Source organism: Stomoxys calcitrans, chromosome 2 (assembly GCF_963082655.1).
Source record: "Stomoxys calcitrans chromosome 2, idStoCalc2.1, whole genome shotgun sequence".
NCBI lineage: Eukaryota > Metazoa > Arthropoda > Insecta > Diptera > Muscidae > Stomoxys > Stomoxys calcitrans.
In genome coordinates this window covers 14,970,101-14,995,739 of record NC_081553.1, presented here as the reverse complement: position 1 = coordinate 14,995,739, position 25,639 = coordinate 14,970,101, and the positions used below count along the sequence as shown (strand labels likewise).

The following is a 25,639-nucleotide window of genomic DNA, read 5'->3' as shown; positions in this document are numbered from 1 at the left end:
TAGTTCAGGAAAAATATTGCACGGTACTTTTTTGCAACTTCAAGAAATGCGTGTTTGCTTATCAATTTTAAGATTATTCAATGGAAAAGCGAGTGCAAGAGTACCTTGCTTGTTTGGTATAAATAATCGCGATGCTCAGAAGAAATTCATTCAAATTCAGTTCAGTTATCAAAGTAGGTGAACGTGCCTTGAGAATAAATAATAAAAAGAAAATATTAGGAAAACATTTACTACATCTACAATTTCCCATTACAAAATGTGTATCCTTATGAAATCGTCTCAAATTATTTTCTTCATCTTTATATTGGGGATGAGCCGTATGATTTCAGCAGAAACTCCAGTACGAAAATGTAGGTTGAGTTTTTCAAAAAATTCAATACATAGGTTATTTTAATGCTTATGAACATTGGATTAAATTTTAATTTTCATTTTCTTCACTCTCAGGTGCCTATGATGTACCCTTACCATTATCAGTACAAGTGGACAGCTGCTCTACAATGCCCTGTGACCTTTGGAAGGGATCTGAATCCCAAATCATCATACAATTTGTGGCCAATCGCAATGATATGTTCAATGTGAGGGCTAATGTTGAGTTCACCACTTTGGGTGTACAAATACCCTACGAATTGGAAGCATCTCGCAGTGATGTTTGTGAGAATCTCATGTATGGTGCTTACTGCCCTCTCTATAAGGATGAAGATGTAACCTATCACTTGGCTTTGCCGATAGATAGACATCAACCCGAGGTACCCACAAAAGTTGAAATATCTCTGTTGGATAGCCAAAATTCAAATATGATCTCATGTTTTGTATTGGATGCTAAGTTCAGAAGTCGTTAAGGGGTAACTATTTTTAGAAAACTATTGGTTAAGTTTGAGTTATTGTAAGTAACTGTAAAATGTACAAACATTGTATCAATGTTTGGTTGATAGTGAAATGTAAACTATAAGAAAAATATATGTATATTTATTATGATGTATTAGAATAACTTGTTAAATTATTATTATAGCTACCTTTGGAAAATAAAGTCATTGTACAATTTCATAAAACAAAATAAGTTTTGAATCTTTCTATAAATAAAATAAAGATATAAAGTAAAATTTTATATTTGCAAGTAAAAGCTATAAAGGTAATGCCAAAATCGGTCAAATGCTACTATATAATAAACTGCACATATTCTGAAATGTTAATTGGGCCATTTCATTATATGGAAATGGATGGGTTATACAATAATAAATACCAAATTTAAGTTCAATCCGGTCAAAATTGTAATAACTCTCTTTGAATGTACATCGGGCGATGCTTATACATATACGGGAACTTTATCTGAATCTTGGATTAAATCTGATTTGGATTAAATTCACCTAAAAAGTCTTAATTCATAAGTCAGTCATAAGAGAGCGGCGTGAATTGGTTCTCTTTAAAGCTTGACGGTCTTTTTGGTGGTTAGCAAATAAAACAAAGTTTCTATTGCATTGCAGGATCGGTTAAGAAATTACAACTTTATTGTAATAAAAATCGACCTGACATATATATTTATATATGGGAGATATATCTACATCCAAACTGATTTCGACAGTAATAGGCACACAGTACAGTGAAAATCGGGCGATACATAATATTGATATATGGGAGCTATTTCTAAATCTGAGTCGACTTCTATGAACAGTTATAAGCGAATCTTCCTTGCTGAATTTCGTGAGGATCGATTTACAAATGACCAGAATTTTGCAATATTAGTTCAAATCCGACGAATATAAAAATATACCTGCAGCGATTTTTCCATTTTCAGTACGCTTCGTCTCTACGCATACTCAAATTTTCAATATAATAGGATGGAAATTACGACCTGTACTTTGATTAACTTCGGAGGCCACCGTAGCGCAGAGGTTAGCATGTCCGCCTATGACGCTGAACGACTGAGTTCGAACCCTGGCGAGACCATCAGAAAAAAAGTTTTTTTTCAGCGGTGGTTTTTCCCTCCTAATGCTGGAGGCAAAAGAGGTGTCGCACTGCGGCTCGCCGTTCGGACTCGGCAACAAAAAGGAGGCCCCTTATCATTGAGCTTAAACTTGAATCGGACTGCAGTCATTGATATGTGAGAAGTTTGCCCCTGCGTTGAAACAAATGCACTAAGTAATAATAACTGGGCTTCTTAATACTCTATTATACCTCACACCCCCACTATAGTGTATAGTGTAAGCTATATCGCCTTATGAAGCAATTCGGACCATACTTGGTTTGAATATTAGAGACCATAGTAGAAGTCTGTGCAAAATATCAGCCAAATCGTATAAGATTTTCGACCAAATGGGGCTCCAGAAGTCAAATCTGAAATCGGTTTTTATGGAAGCTTCAACAAGTGTAGAACTTGTATTTTGGTGAGAAGAAATTTGACATGCTTTGTTTTGAAACAATTCTGTACAGGAAGAGTCATACGGCGGTAAGGAACTTGCCATTTCTTCCGTATACTTTCTGCATGATGATCAGCAGTTGCCACCTCCTCATTCTACACTGTAGGTCGAGGAATATGAATTTAATGCTGAGCTGTGGCGCAAACGCTCACCATGTTCATTGCGGCAGTTCAGGCATGGAGAATTTAGATCTCCAGGTTCAGGTGCTGGAGTTTCAAATGACGTCGGCTTCTTAATCGGCTTTTCCAGTCAGAATGTCGAAGAAGTAGAAGGATAGGAGATGGTGGACCAGAAATCTAAAAGAACTCAGGAAGGATGCGAGAAGGGCATTCAATACGGCAAGTGGCAATGGTAACAGGAATTTATGGAAAGCTTATGAGGATAACTTTACAATTTATAAGAAGGCACTGAGAATGGTCCGAAGGGAAGACTTTGTGAGGTTGATTGAGGAACCATCATATATATAGGATATTTAAGATTACTGAAGATTCTTCATTTACGTGAAATCTGCAGAAGTCGGATGGTAATGGACCGAATCCCCTCGTGAGACTATATTGCATTTGCTTGGGACATCGATTTCATAATGGTGGGGAACGGGGGAATGATGCTGATATGGCGAGGAGACTTTTTACTTATGAACGTGTTCGTTGAGCATAACACTCTTTCGGATCTTACAAGTCACCCGGATCGGACGGCGTTTACCCGAAATGTAAGTTGATGTAATTCGGTTCAGATTGAAGGCGAAAGGGTTGAAGGTGTGTGCTTATGCAGATGATCTTGTCATTCTCGTTATGGGTAAATTTATAGACACCATATCAGTTGCACGGCGTCTTGGGCCGCGGATTGCATCCCTGAATCCCGAAGTTCAAATTCCCAACGATGCAAGGGGTAAAAGGCGATCCAGACATGGTTAATAGGGTTGCCTTGAGATTCATGACTAGAGCTATGGTCAAGGACAAGGTCCCTAGAGGTAATGATGGAAATCCAACCGATCGGTTTGTTTATAAAGGTGTCGGCAGAGAGGACTCTGTTCAGACAATCACAGCTTGACTCCAGGTAGACATAACCGTATATTGGACACGGTTGTGGCATATATTGCGGTGAAGTTGATATCATCGGCTCTTTGCAAATGCGTGCTGACAGAGGTCTTTGCGATAACTAGGGCGGCAGAGATTGTCCTATCCAGAGGTATAGATCGATCTAACATCTGTATATACAGCGATAGTCAAGCAGCATTGAAGGCTTTTGGTGACACGAGTATAAGATCTAAGGTTTTGGGTCGATGTCGAGAAGTCTTAAATAGCCTTCAGAGGAATCCAAATCTAGCTTTATGCCTGGTTCCCCAACATAAGGATATTATAGGAAATAAGAAGGAGGACATGTTTGCGAGATCGGATGTAAGCTTTGCTCTTGAGTCAAAATTGGATGTATACCCACCACTATCGAAAATATTCTATGGAATTAAGGAGCATTATAAGGAAACATGGTTAAATCGCTGAAATTCAATAGCAGGATGTGAACAAAAAAAGGACGTAAGACATCACCATTTGTCTCGTTTTGGCATTTGAAAATATGATATATGTCGGTGGTGTCATGAGATCGGCGCCTCGAACTACAGCTTCCGCTGTATTTTGTCAATGCCCTGCTTTATGCTAAAGTCGAAATAGGATACTGGGTTCTTTTTTTCTTTCAGGCACCAGAAGAACTGAGAGGCGTAAATCCGTGCAGCCTCAAGGCGTTTGCTTTTTCATCTGGGTGGCTCCAGAAACTATGTTAAAGGATGGATGGTTTGCTTTGTGAAGTGAATTCATTGGAAGGAGAAGAGGGAATATGAGGAATCACAATGGGCTTTAATCTAGCCAACGTGGATATCTAGACGACTAAGGATGGCTCATCTTATCGATGTTTTGAGTGCTCAAAAATGCAGTTGTTTGAGCCGATATGTGAAAGCTCCATTGTCGTGGTGAAAAGTGATCCGTCTTCGGCGATTGGTTTTTCTGATTTCTTGGAAGACAACTGGCAATAAAATGGTGCGGTACCACTCAGAATTGACTGTTCTGTGTTGTTCTAGTGATACGATTGTGACATGTCCAGTTTTTCCGAAAAAACAGGCGATCATTTGAATGGAAGTGCTTCGTGCGCAAGCAACTTTTGTTGGATTTGACTGATCTTGAAACACCCATACAGTCGACTGCTGTTTACTTTCGGGCTCATACGCGTAAATCCACTATTCATCACCTGGCACGATATCACAGGAATATCATATCATATTTAGGAACATTACTTTTGACCAATCGAAATGAGCCTTTTATTAAGTGATTGACAACTTGTGTGGGATTCAACGCCAACAAATTTTTTGAAGGTCAGATATTCATGCAATATTGAATGTATGCTGGTCCCACTAATGCCTAAGGTTGTCTCAATCCCACGATAGGTCATATGACGATCTTGCAATATTAGTAGGCGCACGGCATCAATGGTTTTTTGAACAACAACTGATTTTGGACGACCTTCACGAAATTCGTCTTGGAGTGAACTACGACCTGTTCCTTGATGGAGCTTCAGCGTCAAAAATTTAATTAACTTCATCGATGCACTGGTGTTGAGTTATTCAACGTCGAAAGTTTTAAAAAATAATTGCACGAAAATTTTCACGATTTAGTTCCGTTTTTTGGGCGAGATGAATTTTTTAAGTTACTATAAACAACACAAGTAGCGCTCGTATGTCAAAACGTTCTGAGTACGTATAACCTCAATAATGTCAAGTTTTACGATAGAGCTGTCCGTTGTCAGATTGCATCACAAGGGTTGTCCAATCCCGAAATATAAAAGGCAACCCTCGTATGGACATACAACTAAGCCAGTAATAGGCTTGTTGTGCGCTCTAAAAACTAAAAAATTAACTCGAAAAAGAAAATTTTAAGTTAGGAATTCCATGCTACGAGTACTTACCCCTTACACCCCTAAGTTGGTTCATGTGTGTTTCTAGCTACGTAAGAATGTAAGTATATTAAAGTGCTGCTAGCCTTTATCTTATCGGAATATCGGTTCATATGGTAGCTATATATGTATATATATAAAATGTATGAATATATGTAAGTGTTTGTACCCTTGTTACTATATATTATCCATAGCTCTACATAAAGGTCTATCTGACCACTCTTCATTTTGTTTTCGTTCGTTCATTCTTTAAACGGAATTTAATTGACTTGCACTTATCAGGCCGGAAAAATTCATAGAATTTTTTTTTTAAAGAATACATTCAGGATGATGGCTAAACAATGACACAAAATATTAAAAAAAGTATGCAACTGCTAACATTTTGCCAGAGAAGAGCTGCTATTACCAAAGTGGCCATAAAATATGCTAAAAAGATTTACTTAAAAAAATAACATTAACATCAATTTATATGCGAAAAACACTTTCACAACCACTTGACTCCAGTAGGACAAATGCAACAAGCAGTCAACCACCCAACAAATTGACGGGAAAAACATCAACGCACCAAACCAACCAACTTCATAATTCCCTCATAAATGGTGGTAAGAATTTCTTCAATATGTCAGTCCCCTTTCCTTGCTTGGTTATTGCTGCTTGATAAATTCTCTTTTAAACTCATCACATTGAATCTTTCGTGAACTAAAAAAATATGAACTGTTTTATATGCAAATTGGCCTATATTTTTATAATAATTTAGAATTGATTTTATATTGCCTAAAATATGTTGGGCAAATTTTCTCACCACCGAATGTTTAGTTGGAAAAAATTTTGGTAGTTGTTTCGGGAGGTTGCTGAGAGGTTTTAAGCTTTATTGGCTTATTTACATTTTATAATTACAAACAAGAAGAGGATTTATAGGCAGAAGGTGTCAACGAATTGTAAATGCTTTATTCAATCACTTTGGCCTAAAGATTCGACTACACTCAAGAACGAATAGTAACAACAAGTAAAAAGGCATTAAGTTCGGTCGGGCCGAACTTGCACACCACCTCTGGAATATATGTAAACCACCCTTCGTCAAAATCCGGTGAAAAATTCATACCTTATGCCCCATAGCAGCTATATCGAAATATGTTCCGATTTGGACCAAATACTAAGAAGTACAATCCATTGTTCAATTGTGTTCCAAATTTCGGCAACATCGAACAATATATGCGCCTTTTATGGGCCCAAAACCTTAAATTGAGTGATCGGTCTATATGGCAGATATATCGAAATCTGGACCGATCTGAGCAAAATTTAAGAAGGATGTCGAAGGGCTTAACGTAACTCACTGTCCCAAATTTTGGCAAAATCGGACAATAAATGCGCTTTTTAGGGCCAAGACCTTAAATCGAGAGATCGGTCTCAATGGCAGCTATATCCAAATCTGGACCGATCTGAACTAAATTGAGAAAAGATGTCAAATTGCCTTACACAACTCACGGTCCCAAATTTCAGCAAAATCGGATAATAAATGTGGCTTTTATGGGCAAGACCCCAAATCGGCGAATCAGTCTATATGGAGGCTATATAAAGATATAGTCCGATATATTTCAGCTCAATATCTCTATTTTTAAAGACTACAGCGTGTTTTCAACAGACAGATGGACAGACGGACGGACATGGCTAGATCGTCTTAGATTTTTACGCTGATCAAGAATATATAAATTTATAGGGTCGGAAATCGATATTTCGTTGTGTTGCAAACAGAATGACGAAATTAGTATACCCCCATCCTAAGATGGAGGGTATAAAAATAAGGTTGTTATCTTTACATTTAAGTTGCTATGAACTATGCGGCACTTTGAATTTAGATCGCTCAATTAATATAATTTTTTATTAGAAATGACTCCGAGCATATATCTTTTCGATTTTTATACCCACCACCGAAGAATAGAGGTATATTGATTTTGTCATTCCGTTTGCAACACATCGAAATATCCATTTCCGACCATATTAAGTATACATATTCTTGATCAGCGTAAAAATCTAAGACGATCTAGCAATGTCCGTTCGTCTGTCTGTTAAAATCACGCTACAGTCTTTAAAAAAAGAGATATTGAGCTGAAACTTTGCAGTTTAAGTTCGAAGATGTACCTATCCGCCGTTAGGGTCATAGGGCAATAAAAGCCACATTTATTATCCGATTTTGCCAAAATTAGGGTCAGTTCTGTTAGGCCCTTCGACATAGTTCCTCAATTTGGCCCAGATCGGTCCAGATTTGGGTATAGCTGCCATATAGACCGATCTCTCGATTTAAGGTCTTGCGACCATAAAAGGCGCATTTATTGTCCGACTTGGCTAAATTTTGGGACAGTGGTTGTGTTAGGCCCTTCGATATTTTTTTCAATATAGCTGCCATATAGACGGTTCTTTAGATTTAAAGTCTTGGCCCCATAAAAGGCGCATTTATAATCCGATTTCACTGAAATTTGACACAGTGACTTATATTACGCTTTTCGACATCCATGTGGTATATTGTTCAGATCGGTTTATTTTTAGAAATAGCTACTAAAAACACAAATATTTTGTTATACAAAATTGAGCAATAACTTGTACTTATAAGTATTTGATTCAAATCGGAAAATATTTCGATATAGCTGCTATGGGGCATAAGGTATGCATTTTCACCTGATTTTGACGAAAGGTGGTTTACATATATACCCGAGGTGGTGGGTATCCAAAGTTGGGCTCGGCCGAACTTAACGCCTTTTTACTTGTTTTCAAAGATTTTTGTCATAAGATACGAAGTTAAGTCTAAGATAAAAAATTCGCAATATCAATTTAAAACATCTTTAATCAGTGCTAATTTAAAAATTTAAATTTAGTACAAGGAGAATCAATTTAAAACATCTTTAATCAGTGCTAATTTAAAAATTTAAATTTAGTACAAAGAGAACAGAGAACAAGAAGCCTGAAAGGCTTGCGAGATAGGGATTGAACCTTTTTTGACTCAATATTTAATGATATTTGCAGCAAATTAGAAATAAAATACTGGATTAATTTATCTTGTAGAAGAACTGAAACAAAACCTTTGCCTTTTAATCCGAGTAGTGCGTGAAACTAAACTAAACGAAGTGTAATCTCTGCATCACATTGGAAATTTATAATGAATCCTAATACCATTTTAACTTTCAACGCTGCCAATTGTAGCTCATCGAACTCTAATTACATTTTCAACAACATTTTAATTAATGACCCATTGGTAACGGCATACAACTTCGTCCACTATGGAGGGTGAATTTGAATTCAAATTTAATTATTTTTTTTAATTAGAAGTATTAAGCGTTGCGAAAAATGTTAACAATATTTAAAATAAAATTTCATAATACTCTTCCCCTATGCTTCAGCCTATTATGCTTTTGTTAGGGGTATGTAAATCTTAAATAAGGACTTGTACTATAATAAAGGCAATGGTTTGAAGAAGAACGCCAATCAATTGCCATGCACATTCCATTAAGGAACAGGCGGAAAACTTCCCACATATCCACATGTGCTTTCCGATTAAAGTTTAACCTCATTATTTGCAGAATTTGAACGGCGTGCCGCAGGCCGACACCTCTTTGAGGCTTAGTGCCACATACGAGGTTTGCCTTTTATATTTCGGGATTAGAGAACACAAAAACAAATTTTAATCATCGAAAATTGCTTTGTTGTTTTTAAAAATATTCCCCTTTAAGATCTATACACTTTTTCATGCGTTTGACCCAATTGTCAAAGGACTTTTGCCACTCTGATTGAGGTATCTTCAAAACATGCATTCTAAACGCATCAACCGCTTCATCAAGTGTCGAAGAACGTTAACCTCTCATTTTTATACCCTCCACTATAGGATGGGGTTATACTAATTTCGTCATTCTGTTTGTAACAACTCGAAATATGTGTCCGAGACCCTATAAAGTATAAATATTCTTGATCGTCATGTCATGCTAAGTCGATCTAGCCATGTCCGTCCTTCTGTCCATCTGTCAGTCCGCCCATCCGTCTATCTGTCGAAATCACGCTAACTTTCGAAGGAGTAAAGCTAGCCGCTTGAAATTTTGCATAAAAAATTGTATTAGAGTAGGCCGGTGTGGATTGTAAATGGGCCAAATCGGCCCATGTTTTGATGTAGCTGCCATATAAACCGATCTTGGGTCTTGACTTCTTGAGCCTCAAGAGGGCGCAATTCTCGTCCGATTCGACTGAAATTTTGCACGCAGTGTTTTGGTATCACTTCCAATAACTGTATGATTCAAATCGGTTCATAATCTCGTATAGCTGTCATATAAACCGATCTTGGATCTTGACTTCTTGCGCCAATAGAGGTCGCAATTCTTATCCGATTTGGCAGAAATTTTGTACAACGGCTTCTCTCATGACTTTCAATTAACGTGTCTCATATGGTCTGGTGGAGGGTATATAAGATTCGGCCCGGCCGAATTTAGCACGCTCTCACTTGTTTTTTTTACTTACGGAAATATTAAGTAGTCATTCGGTGCCAAGTCAGTACTATTTGGCGGATGACTAATCAAATCGATGTTTTGAGTGCTCTATATGTAAAAAGGCGTTAAGTTCGGCCGGGCCGAACCCTGTCATACCCACCACCTCGGGTATATTGTAAATCACATTTCGTCATAATCCGGTGAAAAATTCATAATTTATGCCCCCATAGCAGCTTTATCGAAATATGGTCCGATTTGGACCAAATTCGACATGGATATTGAGTGGTCTAATAAGTACAAGTCATTGTTCAATTTTGCGGAACAGATATGAACCATATACGACACGGATGTCGAAAAGCCTAACATAAGTCACTATGTCAAATTTGAACGAAATCGGATTATAAATGTTCCATTTATGGGGCCAAGACTTTAAGTTGAGAGATCGGTCTATATGGCAGCTATATCTAAATCTGAACCGATCTGCGCCATATTGAAGAAGGATATCGAGGGGCCTAACTTAACTCACTGTCGCAAATGTTGGCTAAATCGGACAATAATTGCGTCTGTTATGGGGCCAAGACTTTAAATCGAGAGATCGGTCTATATGACAACTATCAAATCTGGACCGATCTGGGTCAAATTGCAGAAGGATGTTGAAGGGCCTAACACAACTCCCCGTCCCCGATTTCAACAAAATCGGATAATAAATGTAGGTTTTATTGGCCTATAACCCTAAAACTGCGAATAGGTCTATATGGAGGCTATATCAAGTTATAATCCGATATAGCCCAACTTCAAACTTAACCAGCTAAGAATCTGTGCAAAGTTTCAGCTAAATTTCTCTATTTTTAAGAACTGTAGCGTGATTTCAACAGACAGACGGACGGAAATGGCTAGGTCGTCTTAAATTTTTATGACGATCAAGAATATATATATTGGGTTGCCCAAAAAGTAAATCACGTTTAATGATGTAAAATGTAATTGCACGAAAATGTTCACGATTTAATTTGGGTGAGATGAATCTTTTATGTTACTGTAAACAACACAAATAGCGCTCGTATGTCAAAACGTTCTGAGTAGGTATAACCACAAAAATTTCAAGCTTTACGATAAAGCTGTGCAACACAAGGGTTGTATAATCCCGGAATATAAATGGCAAGCACGCCGGTGCCATGTATGATCCAAATCTTTTGTATGAACCGATCCCCCAATTTGAATTCTTGATTTTAGTTGAAATTTTGCACGAAGTGTTTTGTTGTGACTTTCAACACCTATGGATAGTATTGTCCAAATCAGTCTATAATCTGATATAGCTCCCATATAAACCCATCTCCCCATTAGCCTCCTTCAATTCTTGCCTGGTTTGTCTGAAATTTGGTACATAAAGTGGAATTATGCGGAATTATATCAAGTAAGCTTTTTAGCAGAGTCCATGGTGGTGAATTCCCGAGATTCGGACCGTCCGAACATAGTCAAATGGTCCAAAAACAACAGTTGTTCAGAAATCTTTCACAATAGAGCATTTCGCGATACATTACACATATGCATTGTAACTGAGGTTTATATTGCTGTTTAAGTGAATGTCGCTTATACACCCTGTATACCAGTTTTGCCTTAATTTAATAATTTTAATATTTACGTATATTGCTCTTCCATTACAACGTAATAATATTTTAAACTTGCACTATAACTATATTTTCAAAACAATACTCCACATTACATTCTTACATACAAACAATGTTGTAATATGCAAATGCCATAGATGATCTTCATAATTTAATGACAACTTTATTCATTGAACATGTTGCCTTTAATAGGCATCTGCCGAGTGTTAGAAAATAATTATGTATATTTGCATGAAAGTTGTTGAAGCTCAAAATGTCCTTACAAAAATTCTATTAAAAATATGTTTTTTTGTTATAAAATATAAGCAAGCCAAGACATGCCTTTCGCATTCACTAAATCGGTATGGGCCACTGGACAAACAAAATTAATTAATAGCCTCAAAAAACCAAGCTATTACTGACATATTTTCACATGTTGTTGTTTATTTGCAATTTTAGAAAATGCTTGCATACTTTGACTAGAAGTTATAAAATATAGAAGGGATTCATTTTTCTCGCATGACATAATATGTAAATTAACACAAACCAACTTTACAGGTTAGCGCAGAAAAAAAACCTGACCCAACAAAGCGACTAAAATGTGAAATCTTTTTGATGTCCTTGTTAAAGTTTTCGAAGTTGTTTTGTTTTGTGCACAGATCTGTGTCTATTTTGGCATTGCTTTCCTTTCTTGGTGAAACACTTAACAGGCTTGACCATCCATAGAGACATTATTAAAATAATCATGGTTCACTGATGACATAGAAAAACTTTTTGTTTTAATTGTTGCCATTTTAGAGAAAACCTCAAGCGTTCCGGTATTTTACCACAAACAATACACTGAAAAGAAACATTGTACCATCTTTAAAGATTCGAGCCAAAGATGCTGAACTTTATTAAATGATTCGCAATTTTTAAGAAAACAATTCGTTAGGTAAAAGATTTTTTCTTGATATTATTATGAAGGTTCAAATATCGTTGAAATTGACTTTAGCATAATGTTGTACTATAGTTAAAGACACAGACACGCTAGTATATAGCTACTTAAATTTAAAGAAAGCATTTTTATTTTGAGATTCCCTTCTTTAGCCTCCCATAATTACCAAAATCTTTGGATCAAGGAATCAAAATCCTTAGATCAAGGATTTTTTTTTTTTTCAATGTAGTTAGGACTCGTTTGGGAATACAGTGGAAACCACATAACTGTAATTCGCTTTAGTGAAAAATCGCGCTTATGAGGAACTTAACGGAAAGAACCATTAATTTTTGATCTTATTCAATGCAATTAAACTCGTACAGTTAAGTTGAAAAGTTTTTACACCCCAAATTCCGTTTTCATGTGAAACTGAAATAGCATAAGTGAAAAAGTTATTTCTATGATAAACTTTTTGGAACTTTAAAAATTCGCGTTATCAATAAAATTCGAAAAAATATATTTTTATACCCACCACCGTAGGGTAGGGGTATATTCATTTAGTCATTCCGTTTGCAACACATCGAAATATCAATTTCCGACCCTACAAAGAATATAAATTTCGGATCGTCGCAAAAATCTAAGACGATTTAACGACGTGTGTCTGTCCGTCCGTCTGTTGTAATCACCTTACAGGCTTCAAAAATTGAGATATTGAGCTGAAATTTGGCACAGATACGTTTTTTTGATGGGTCAAATCGGACCATATTTGGACATAGCTGCTATATACACCGATTTTCCGATAAAGTGTCTAATGCCTATAAATGCATTATTTTTCATCCTATTGCGCTGAAATTTGAAACATTGAGTAGCTTTAGACCTCCCGACATCTGGCCCAAATATGGTTCAGGTCGGACTAAATTTGATATAGCTGCCATAAAGACCGATCTGCCGATAAAGGGTCTGAAGCCCATAAAGCTTTATTTATTACCCGATTTCGCTGAAATTTGAAACAGTAAGTTTTTCTGAGCCTCTTGATACCCGATCTTGATATGGTTCAGATCGGTTTATAATTGAATATATCTGCCAACAAGACCAATATTTTGTTCTGCAAAATTGAATAGTGTCATATATATTAGACCACTTAATATCTGTGCCGAATTTGGGTGCTTAAGTTATCCAATTTTCAGTGGGTTTACATATATACCCGTGTGGGTGGGTATCCAAAGTTCGGCGCGGTCCAACTTATTGCCATTTTACTTGTTTTGGTTGAAAATGGCGAAAATGTCAATCACGACAGTAAGTGAAATAAAATTCATATTCAAGTAAAAAATGATTGCATCAACTAATCTTTTATTTGATAACGATTTTATATTCCACTAAATTATTATCTGTGTAGGCTTGGTATTTAAATACACCATGATTTTTGTCTTTTAGGAGAGGATTTTGTTCTTAAACTACTAATTTAGTTGAAATCTAGGAGAAACCTAGGATACCTCACTCATAACATTGAGTGCTTTCCGATTTAAGTTTAGCTTAATGAAAAGGTGACTCGTTTTATAGCCGAACCCAAACATTATACCACTTTCAAGTGAAATGTTCCATGGCTTACTACCTCACAAATGTCACCAGCACTAGTGAAGTGATATCGAATGCTGATATTTTTCCTATTCTTCAGATTTCTCTTTTTAACATTACTCGTTATTACACACGGAAGGGCTTTCTAGTATGATGTATCCTTCGTTTCGTTTGGCCCTACGACGCTATAGTCGTACAACACAAACCCCTTACACCAACTGTCCCTGCACAGTAGGAAGGTCAGCGAAGCGGAAAGCAATATTTTTCATAAACCACATACCAGCAACAACAATCATCGTCCATTACACCCATACAAATCATTTCAAAGGATAAGGGACAACAGCGATGGCATTGTGTGGATAGGTTTGAATGCTTCCATGCACATTGTTTACCCTTGGTGTCACCTAATTAAGTTGTCATTGTTTGACAAATATTGGATAATATAAAACGTGAATACATGTGCGTTTTAAAATGTTTTATGGTGAGGGAAAGTCCTTTGATTTCTCTCTATCTTCACACCTGTTGACATTCGGTGTGGGTAAATCACAGACACATAGATATGAAACACGCCTCTATGATTTACTCATTATTAACATTTCCATAAATACCTACATTAATTGACCCTTCCTGGGAAGGGCTACCATGAACCATGATCCATGAGCTACAACTTAATTAATATTCATATTGTCCTGACGCTCCTTGTGTCTCTTTCAATAATTTCTAAATGGAACATTCCAAACATTATTAAATTGCACAGTTAATTGATGGCACGCTCACTGCTACAAAGTGTTGACAAATGACATTCTACCATAATGAAAAGTCTACATTTCTTCGTCCTCTGGTCCTCGCTTTGCTTTGGATTGTGTCTGCCTTTTCTCAAAGCATGAACTATGATAAATGATGGATATCAATGAAGGGGAATTAAACACAGGTTGTCACTTGCCAAACTGTGTTGACATATCTTTGCTGACCATTTGTTAGGCTTTTAATTAAATTCTATCAAGTAATTGGTGTGTTAATACATAATGCATTTTTGATTTAATTTCTGTGAAATCTGTGTACTAAGGTATATCCTAGGATTCAGACAGAGTAAATTGATACATTGCAAACCAATTGCATGATTTTCAGTATAATATTTCATGAAAACGCAGTTTATTATGGACACTTGTATACTTTCATTTAAGAACTTAAAATCCTTGTATCCCATCAACAAATAATTAAATACAAATAAAAAGGCGTTAAGTTCTGCCGGGCCGAACTTTGGATACCCACCACCACGGTTATATATGTAAACCACCTTTCATCAAAATCCGGTAAAAAATGCATACCTTATGCCCCATAGCAGCTATATCGAAATATGTTCCGATTTGGACCAACTGCTAATAAGTACAAGGCATTGTTCAATTGTGTAGAACAAAATAATGGTCTTTTTAGTAGCTTTATCTAAAACTAAACCGATCTGAACCATATACGACACGGATGTCGCAAAAGCCTAACATTAGTCATTGTGTCAAATTTCAGTGAAATCGGATTACAAATGTGCCTTTTTTGGGGCCAAGACTTTAAATCGAGATATCGGTCTATATGGCAGCTATATCCAAATCTGGACCGATCTGAGCGAAATTGAAGAAAGATGTCGAGTGGCCTAACACAACTCACTGTCCCAAATTTTGACAAAATAGGACAATAAATGCGCCTTTTATTGGCCCAAGACCTTAAATCGAGAGATCGGTCTATAGGACAGCTATATCCAAATCTGGACCGTTCTGATCCAAACTGAAGAAAGATGTCGAAGAGCCTTACTCAACTCACTGTCCCAAATTTCGGCGACATCGGACAATAAATGCACCTTTTACGCGCCCGAAACCTTAAATCGAGAAATCGGTCTATATGGCAGCTATATTCAAATCTGGACCGATCTGGGCCAAATTGAAGAAGAATGTCGAAGGGCCTACCACAACTCACTGTACCAAATTTCGACGACATCGGACAATAAATGCGCCTTTTATGGGCCCAAAACCTTAAATCGAGTGATCGGTCTATATGGCAGCTATATATCTAAATGTGAATCGATCTAGAACAAATTGAAGGTGGATCCAAATTTCAGCAAAATCGGACAATAAATGTGGCTTTTATGGGCCTAAGACCCTAAATCGGAGGATAGGTCTATATGGCAGCTATATCCAAATCTGGTTCGATCTGGGCTAACTTGACTAAAGAGGTCGAAGAGCCTAACACAACTCACTTTCCTAAATTTCGGCGGCATCGGACAATAAATGCGCCTTTTATGGGCGCAAGTCCTTAAATCGAGAGATCGGTCAATTTGGCAACTATATCCAAATCTGGAGCGATCTTGGCTAGATAAACTAAGGATGTCGAAGGACCTAATATAACTCACCATCCCAAATTTCAGCAAAATCGGACAATAAATGTGGCTTTTATGGGCCTAAGACCCTAAATCGGAGGATAGGTCCATATGGCAGTAATATCCAAATCTGAACCATTCGGGGCTAAATTAACAAAGGATGTCGAAGGGCCTAATATAACTTACTTTCAGCAAAATCGGGAAATAAATGTGGCTTTTATGGGCGCAAGTCCTTAAATCGAGAGATCGGTCTATATAGCAGCTATGTCCAAATCTGGACCGATCGGGGCCAAATTGACGAAGGTTGTCAAAGGGCCTAAAAAAACTCAATGCTTTTATGTGCCTAAGACGCTAAATCGACGGATCAGTCTATACGAGGGCTATATCAAGATAAAGATTGATATAGCCATCTTGGAACTTAACCTCCTTATGGAAAAAAAAAAAAGAATCTGTGCAAAGTTTCAGCTCAATATCTCTCTTTTTAAAGACTGTAGCGTGATTTCAACAGACAGACAGACAGACATGGCTAGATCGTCTTAGATTTTTTAGCTGATCAAGAATGTATGTACTTTACTAGCTGGACCGGGCCCGCTTCGCTGCGCCTTCTTTTACTTTATATAGAACAAAATTTTCCTTGGAATATTCATTTTCGACAATTAAAGAGCTTTTAGTGAAATACCATGCTACGAAAATAGTATGTCGCTTGACAAACAGATTAACAATATCTGATCTTTATTGGTCTACGAATTTAAGTTTGGATGTAAGGTGTGCTCCATTCTTAAAATACTTTATTTCAGCCCGACATTCTCATGATGTTTGATACTTGGCCCCGAAAAAATATCATAATCGTGCTCTTCTCTCAAATACCATTTATTTAAACTCCATACTGCCATTGGTTTTGAGGGAGAGTTTACAGGACGAATTTATCAAATTCGTTTTCTAATCTCAAACGCCTTCCATTTGAGCCACATATTGCCATGGTCGAAAAATTTTTACCCTTTGGGGGGTGTTTTGGTAAAGGGGTGATGCCCTCAATACATGGACCTACACTTGGATATCAAATTCGCATTCTACTCCCAAATACCTTCGTTTGAGCCCCATATTGCGATGGCCAGTAAAAAATTGCTGTTTGTGGCGTATTTTGGGAAAGACCAGACCAGAAAATTGGTCCCGAATTTAAGCCCCACACTGACATGGTCGGTAAATATGCCCGATTTAGGGGTGTTTTGGGGAGTGGGGTGGTCCTCCAAACACTAAGCCCCGAAAATATATCAGCAACATACTCTATTCCCATATATATATATATCATTTATTTGAACCCCATATGGAAATTAGCCTCAAAATTGGATATCGATTTCGTTTTCTAATCTTAAATACCATTCATTTAAATCCCTTATTGCAAAAGCCCGCAAATATGTCCGGTTTGGGGTATGGGCCCTAAAAACTATGAATATCGAGCTGCCTTAAAGTTTGGGATTGTAAATGGGCTATATCGGTCCACGTTTTGATATAGCTGCCATATAAACCGATCTGGGATCTTGACTTTTTGAGCCACTAGAGAGCACAATTCTTATCCGATTTGGCTGAAATATTGCATGACGTATTTTGTTATGACTTTCAACTACTGTGTTAAGAATGATTCAAATCGGTCCACCACCTGAATAGCTGCCATATAAACCGATCTGCGGTCTTGACTTCTTGAGCGTCTACAGGGAGCAATTACTATCCGATTTATCTGAAATTTACCACGACGTGTTTTGTTATGACTTTCAACAACTGTGCTAAGAATAGTTCAAATCGGTCCATAACCTGATATAGCTGTCATATAAACCAACATGGGATTTTGACTTCTTGAGCCTCTAAAGGGCGCAAGTATTATCCGATTTGGCTGAAATTTTGTACAACGGCTTCTCCATTGACCTTTAACATACGTGTCGAATATGACATGAATCGGTTTATAGCCTAATACAGCTCCCCTATAAACCGATCTCCTTATTTTACTTCTTCAACCCCTAAAGTGCGCAATTCTTACTAGATTTTGCGGAAATTTTACAATAATGGTCCGAAATGAACCATTTCTTGATATTGTTCCAATAACATAACAATTATTTTCTTTTATCCTTTGTTTGCCTAAAAAGAGATACCGTGGCAAGAGTTCGACAAATAAGGTCCATGGTGGAGTGTATATAAGATTCGGCCAGGCCTAACTAAGCACGCTCTTACTTGTTATATATAAGATTTAACTCGTAAATTGAATCTTTAACGTCATGGAAGTAAAAGCCCAATATCTATACCAACATCTATCACATCAGATAATTATCCACCGAAATCAGACATCTTCTATAGATGTACTCATGATATACTGTTAGATTGTAGTTTTAGTTGCCCAACAACAAAAATGTTTGCCCGAAAAGTACGATGCAGTTGGACCATAACTATTGGGTTGCCCAAAAAGTAATTGCGGATTTTTCATATAGTCGGCGTTGACAAATTTTTCACAGCTTGTGACTCTGTAATTGCATTCTTTCTTCTGTCAGTTATCAGCTGTTACTTTTAGCTTGCTTTAGAAAAAAAGTGTAAAAAAAGTATATTTGATTAAAGTTCATTCTAAGTTTTATTAAAAATGCATTTACTTTCTTTTAAAAAATCTGCAATTACTTTTTGGGCAACCCAATACAAATATCAAATCTGTCAATTGGTGTTCAGCAAATATTTTGATTGCTAACCGCTTGATATTCCTTTTTATTGATGTACCTTGATATGAACTCGTGTTATTAAAGTACTGTGTCGCATGTCCTTCTTAAAGTACTTCTCGGATGCACAGCCAAAAAGCCTACTTTCGCCATAGTACACCTCACTTCAGATGGCAAGTAGATGACAGTTTAGTCATTTGCCTATTGATCTGGGTTGTTCCAATGATATATACACCAGCAAATGTTATACCCAACAATAATATCTCACTATGTCTTTTACTATATGATTCATTCCATTAAGCACTAACAGACTACCCCACAGGATTGTACAAGAGGTAATATTTTTGTTTACTGGCTGTTATACTTCCTCTTAGTTTTGCGTGAAATTTTGCAACATACCTACAAAGAAGGCAAGAATATAAGAATTTGTATACCAACACTTTATTCACAGTGGTTGTCAACACAACCCAAGTAAAAACACCCCTTTTTTGGAAGGTTGTTTCCATCCTATATTGTAGTGACATTATTCCCTTGAGTTTAACATGTATGAACTTCCTTTTACCTACCTTTGATTTTTTCCTAATACCTTACAAGGGATGTGTGTATATACGTATGTATGTGTGTATATGACCTTTATAGTATAAGGGGATTTGTGTCGGCTATTGATGTTCATTTGATGATAAGCTATCAGGAAAAATCTTGTTACATGAACGCTTTTCAATCATCGAAAATCGATAATGATTTTCTAATTTCATTGTTCAATATTTGGATTTTAGGACACTTTTTTTTGGCAAATCCTTTTATTGTTAAAGGATTTGGTATGTGAACTTTAAGCAAATGCTATAAATTTATAAGAAACCCTTAAACAACTTTAAATTTTTGTAATTTGCGAACTTCCCTTAAAAGAATAACGGAAAAACGTTTTTCTTATCAATCAGTGCTGTTCGATTCAAATTAAAGATCCATGATAGGTGACCTCCTCTTTATATCCTAGTCTGTTCGGATTGGGACTTCTTCATAAAAAAGTTTTACATGGCTGATGACCTAACAACTGTCGCCAGCATTAATTATCGCAGAAAAATTGCTCTAATGTTTTTGCCAAGATTCAATCTTTGTGGGTCCTTCAGACTCTTCAAATAGCACTTAATAACCAATATTATAGCGCTTTTTATCTTAATCTAACTATGGACCGGTATGGCCCAATTGCAATCCCATCCAACCTACCCTAACGGAAAGACTAGATTAGTACTCGTATACCTTCTATCCTATGGTGGTGGGTATAAAAACGGGCTCAAGGTAAAGCCTTGTGGGTTCCAAAAGGCACACGGTCTTAAGCTCCTTTTACACGAACAGACATGTCGTAAGAGCTGTCACTATTTGCATTCATAAGACTTGTCATTCCGTTTGCAACACATCGAAATATCTATTTCCGACCCTATGAAGTATACATATTCCGGATCAGCGTAAAAATATAAGACGATCTAGCCATGTTTGTCCGTCTGTCCGTCTTTCTGTTGAATTCACGCTACAGTCTTTAAAAAGAGAGATATTGAGCTGAAGCATTGCACAGATTTTTTTTGTCCATAAGCCGGTTAATTTTGAACATGAGCTTTATCGGAATATATCTTGATATAGCCCCATATAGACCGATCAGCCTATTTAGGGTCTTAGGCCTATAAAAGCCACATTTATTATCCGATTTTTCCTGAAATTTGGGACAGTGATTTGTGTTAGGTCCCTCGACGTCTTTTTGCAATATGGCTCAGATCGGTCCAGATTTCGATATAGCTGTCATATAGACCGATCTCTCGATTTAAGGCCTTGGCCCCACAAAAGGCGCATTTACTGTGCGATTTCGCCGAAATTTGGGACAGTAAGTTGTGTTGGAGCCTTCGACATTCTTCTTCAATTTGGCTCAGATCGGTCCAGATTTGGATATTGCTGCCATTTAGACCGATCTCTCAATTTAAAGTCTTGGCCCCATAAAGGCACATCTATAATCTGATTACGCTTAAATTTGACACAGTGACTTATGTTAGACTTTTCGACATCCATGTCGTATATGGTTCATATCAGTCAATATTTCGATATGGCTACCAAAAAGACCAATATTTTGATCTGCAAAATTGAACAATGACTTGTACTTATTAGACGACTCAATATCCGTGTCGAATTTGGTCCAAATAGGACCATATTTCGATAAAGCTGATATGGGGGCATACATTATATACATACATTTTTCATCGGATTATGACAAAAGGTGGTTTATATATGTACCTGAGGTGGTGAGTATCCAAAGTTCGGCCCTGCCGAACTTAACGCCTTTTTACTTGTTTTTAGAAACATCTGTCTGCATGTATATTCAATGAAATAAAAGCTCTATTTAATCGAAAAAATTACATTTTTATTCCTATATCCATTGGTCATTTTAAATTTTTCGTACGTAATGTAATGGCATGATTGAAAAGAGCTTTGAATTGCTGCGCATGCGCGAACGTGGTGAATTTCCGCACATTGTGTTGTCTGATGAGTAAAATTTCTCAATTGAGTAATCCGTAAACTCACAAAATTGTCGTGTTTACTTATCCAAGGCCATCCGAAGTAATTTTCCATCTTAAGTGATGATGATGATTACGTCGAGCCTGGTGTCAAAATGCGACCAGAAAAATATAATGGAAAGATTTCGGTCGTAGACCGAGACTCAGCACCGTCACCTCAAGTACGTGTAAACCAAGAATGGCTAAAAAATCATGTTCCGCACTTCATTTCGTCTACACAGTGGCTATTCAAATCGCCAGATACCAATCCGAAGAATTTTTCGATTTGGGCCCATTTAGAGACCAAGATAAGGACTAAACAAGTAAAAGCGTGCTAAGTTCGGCCGGGCCGAACCTTATATACCCTCCACCATGGATCGCATTTGTCGAGTTCTTTTTCCGGTGTCTCTTTTTAGGCAAACAGACGAAAGAATTGCTATGTTATTGGAACTATATCAAGTTATGGTTCGATTCGGACCATAATGGAAATAATGTTGGAGACCACAGTAGAAGTCATTGTGTAAAGTTTCAGCCAAATCGAATAAGGTTTTCGCCCTTTAAGGGTCTCAAAATGTAAAATAGGGAGATCGTTTTATAGGGGAGTTGTATTAGGTTATAGACCCATTCAGACCATATTTGACATCTATGTTGGAGGGAGAAGCCGTTGTACAAAATTTCACCCAAATAAGATAATAATTGCGCCCTAAAGAGGCTCAAGAAGTCAAGATCCCAGATCAGTTTATATGGCAGCTATATAAGGTAATGGACCGATTTGAACCATACTTTGCACAGTTGTTGAAAGACATAAGAAAACACATCGTGCAAAATTTCAGTCAAATGGGATAAGAATTGCGTCCGCCCGTGGCTCAAGAAGTCAAGATTCAAGATCGGTTTATACGGCAGCTACATCCGGTTGTGAACCGATTGAAACCATACTTGGTTCAGTTATTGGAAGTCATGACAAAACACGTCGTGCCAAATGTCAGCCAAAACTGATTGGAATTGCGCCCTCTAGAGGCTAAAAAAGTCAAGACCCCAGAAGTCAAGACCCATAAGTCATGGACCGATATGGTCCATTTACAATCCCACCCGACCTACACCTATAAGAAGTATTTGTGCAAAATTCAAAGCGGCTAGCTTTACTCCTTCGAAAGTTAGCGAGCTTTCGACAGACAGACGGACGGACATGGCTAGATCGACTTAAAATGACATGACGATCAAAGATATATATACTTTATGGGGTCTCAAACGCATATTTCGAAATGGTACAAACAGAGTGACGACATTAGTATTTAAAAATATCACATTATGGATGGATGCTCTATAGAAAGCCATTTTACAGGAATGGGCCAAAAAAACCACAAATTATATTCGTACACCTTGCAACTTGTTTTTTGACTGACTCTGAGCAAAATGGTAATTTCGAGCAAAAGTGAATGCATTCTAAAATTAAGGTTACTTCCATTCATTTTTATCATTTGAATCGATAAAAAATATTTTCAACCAAAAAACATGTGGTCGTTTGAAATAGTAACACTTTGTGTCAGCTACCCTGCACATTTGCGAAGGATCCTTTTCCTCGAACTTATAAGACTGGTTTGTACTTTATACGGTCTTCTAAGTTCGAAGGAAAGGATCCTTCGCAAATGTACAGGGTAGCTGACACAAAGTGTTACTATTTCAAACGACCACATGTTTTTTGGTTGAAAATATTTTTTATCGGTTCAAATGACAAAAATGTATGAAGTATAGTATATATATTTGTTGAATTGTCTTCAACAATATGTATGAAATGTGTGGACATTTCGGCTAGCGCCTTAAATACGGCAATTTTTAATATATATTTCTTAACTTTGTATGGATAGTTGCTGCCATAAAATGATCTCTCACACACACTATTAAGTCACTCTCTTTTCGGTAGATTCCCAAATTCGTAAAACATTCGCAAATACCGAATGTTACGATAAGATTAAAAAATTTTGCGAATCACAATGCTCATGGAGACGAAGGTAATGCGATCCCATAAAATCTGCAAGCAAAGGGGCGTTACTTCATACAAACAATAAAGTGTTTGAAGAGCAAACATCGCGCGTTATAATTCTTATAAATTAAAAAAAGTCATTTATTTAAGAAAAATGTTGCGTTTTCTGGTAATTTGTGCTGTGGTAGTCTTAAGTCAAGCCACTGAGGTGAAAAGATGTAAGAAAATGCAAATGAAAACTTGAATAAAAATTAAAAAAAAAAAACTTTATTGAAAATTTATTTATTTAATATGTGCAAAATTTAAAGGTGATGCCGGCAAACCTTTTCCTTTGGAAGTTCGTGTAAAAGGCTGTGAAGTACCACCCTGTGATATTGTTAAGGGCACCAATGTAGAAATGGAAATTGAATTTGTCACCTGTGAGTCAAAATTTGGGCTTAAAATAATACCAAAAAACTATTAATAATGTTCTCATCTGCTTAGATAAACATGTTACCACTGCCACAACTCTGGTTAAAGCTAAAACTTTTGGTGTAACCGTGCCCTATGAGTTGCCCGACGAAGTCAAAGATGTATGCTCCAATCTGATGTACGGAGCCTATTGTCCTCTCTATCCCACAGAGGATGTGACCTATTTCTTTTTGTTTCCCGTCTCTGCCAATTATCCCGAAATCAGTGTAAACATTGAAATCTATTTGGAAAATCAGGATGGAGAACTTTTGACTTGCTTCAAATGTGATATAAAAGTGAAAAAAGGCAATGCTGGGGGTTCTAAATTCTTAACAGCCTTGAATTCAACAGCTGCAATTAATGAAAGTCAATTAAACTAACTCTAGTCACATTTATTTATAAAATATATTTTAAGATTTTAGCACTTTATTATAATGATTTATTTAGAAAATATTGAATAAATATTATGGATCTCCCCTTATAGCTTATTATATCTTATTGATTTTCTTCTTCCCAAAATTCTTCCTGTTTCTTAGGTTAATATGTATAAATGATAAACCAATGTGAATAAATAGCTTAATATTAAAAAAACAATAAAAATAATTTGTTTTTCTTCTTTCATTAAAAATAATCGGTCGGTGAAGATATTGCCTCTGCTCCTTCACTTTTGTATGTACGCACAGGGTAGCTGAACAAAGGAAGTTCACACTATTATATCTATATTAAATAGTTATAATGATGCTGGTAGCGTTGCCTAAATTACAACAACACCTGAAATAGTTCGGCGGATGAACGTTCAAAATCTACTAAATCTAAATTTAGAAATCGTTCCAATAATAAAAATGTTTGGTTTTGCCTTTACAATTGTTCAGTGAACAATAACAAGTTCAAAGTTTTCAAGAATGTCAACTGAGTAACTACCCCCATTGTTGGATATTGACTTTTAAGAAGTTGGCAAAGAATAAAACAACCATTTAGACAAGGAATTTAGAATCCATAAAAATCCAATCCATTTTTGCAATTTTGGCTTTAGCTGTTTCAAGCTAAGCTACCGCAGTGAGAGTGAGTGAGTAAGACTTGCTTTAATATGATTAAAATAAATATTTTCTACTTATCACCGTTAATATGATTGAAGTGATAATGAAGGGTTCCGATGAAATCTCTTGAAAAGTATTTAGAGGTACCACTGTTGATATGGGGAATAACCTTACAACTCGTAAGTGTTGAGTTACACCGTATACCAACTATCCACCGTCATATTATTCCACTATATGTCTAGACAAATATGTTACCAGCGTCATAACTCTGGTCACCGCCATACCCTACGGCCTGCCCGACTACAAACGTAATGTGTGCTTAAATTTCTTACATGAAACCAACTCCCACTGTATCTTACCGAAGATGTCACCTATTTCCTTGAGTTCCTAGTTCCCAATAATTCCAAGGAGTCACTCCCACTGCTGAAATCTATTTGGAAAATCAAGATAAATACATGTTAACATCTTTTAAATTTTAACTTAAAATCAATAAAGGAAAGGTTGGCAATGTTGCAAAGGAAGTAATGCATGGAATCTAGTCTATAATATAATTTATACTCTTGTTTTGCAAAATTAAATTTTGGTTTAACTCCAATGTCTATGGGAAACACCACAAAAATTACAATAAACAAGTAAATCATAGACTCGCCTAAAAAGTACA

At 36.6% G+C, this 25,639-nt stretch overlaps 2 protein-coding genes across 2 annotated transcripts; both read left to right on the top strand.

Moving 5' to 3' along the window:
- The first annotated feature begins 158 nt into the window (after window positions 1–158).
- Window positions 159–908, top strand: LOC106082209 (uncharacterized). Its single transcript, XM_013244584.2, has 2 exons — window positions 159–350; window positions 445–908. Exons 1-2 carry the CDS (start codon window positions 257–259, stop codon window positions 837–839), a joined length of 489 nt encoding a protein of 162 aa, XP_013100038.1. The 5' UTR covers window positions 159–256; the 3' UTR covers window positions 840–908.
- A 22,737-nt stretch (window positions 909–23,645) lies between these two features.
- On the top strand, window positions 23,646–24,321 carry LOC106082211 (NPC intracellular cholesterol transporter 2 homolog a). Its single transcript, XM_013244585.2, has 3 exons — window positions 23,646–23,709; window positions 23,800–23,910; window positions 23,975–24,321. Exons 1-3 carry the CDS (start codon window positions 23,646–23,648, stop codon window positions 24,319–24,321), a joined length of 522 nt encoding a protein of 173 aa, XP_013100039.1.
- The last annotated feature ends 1,318 nt before the right edge of the window (window positions 24,322–25,639 follow it).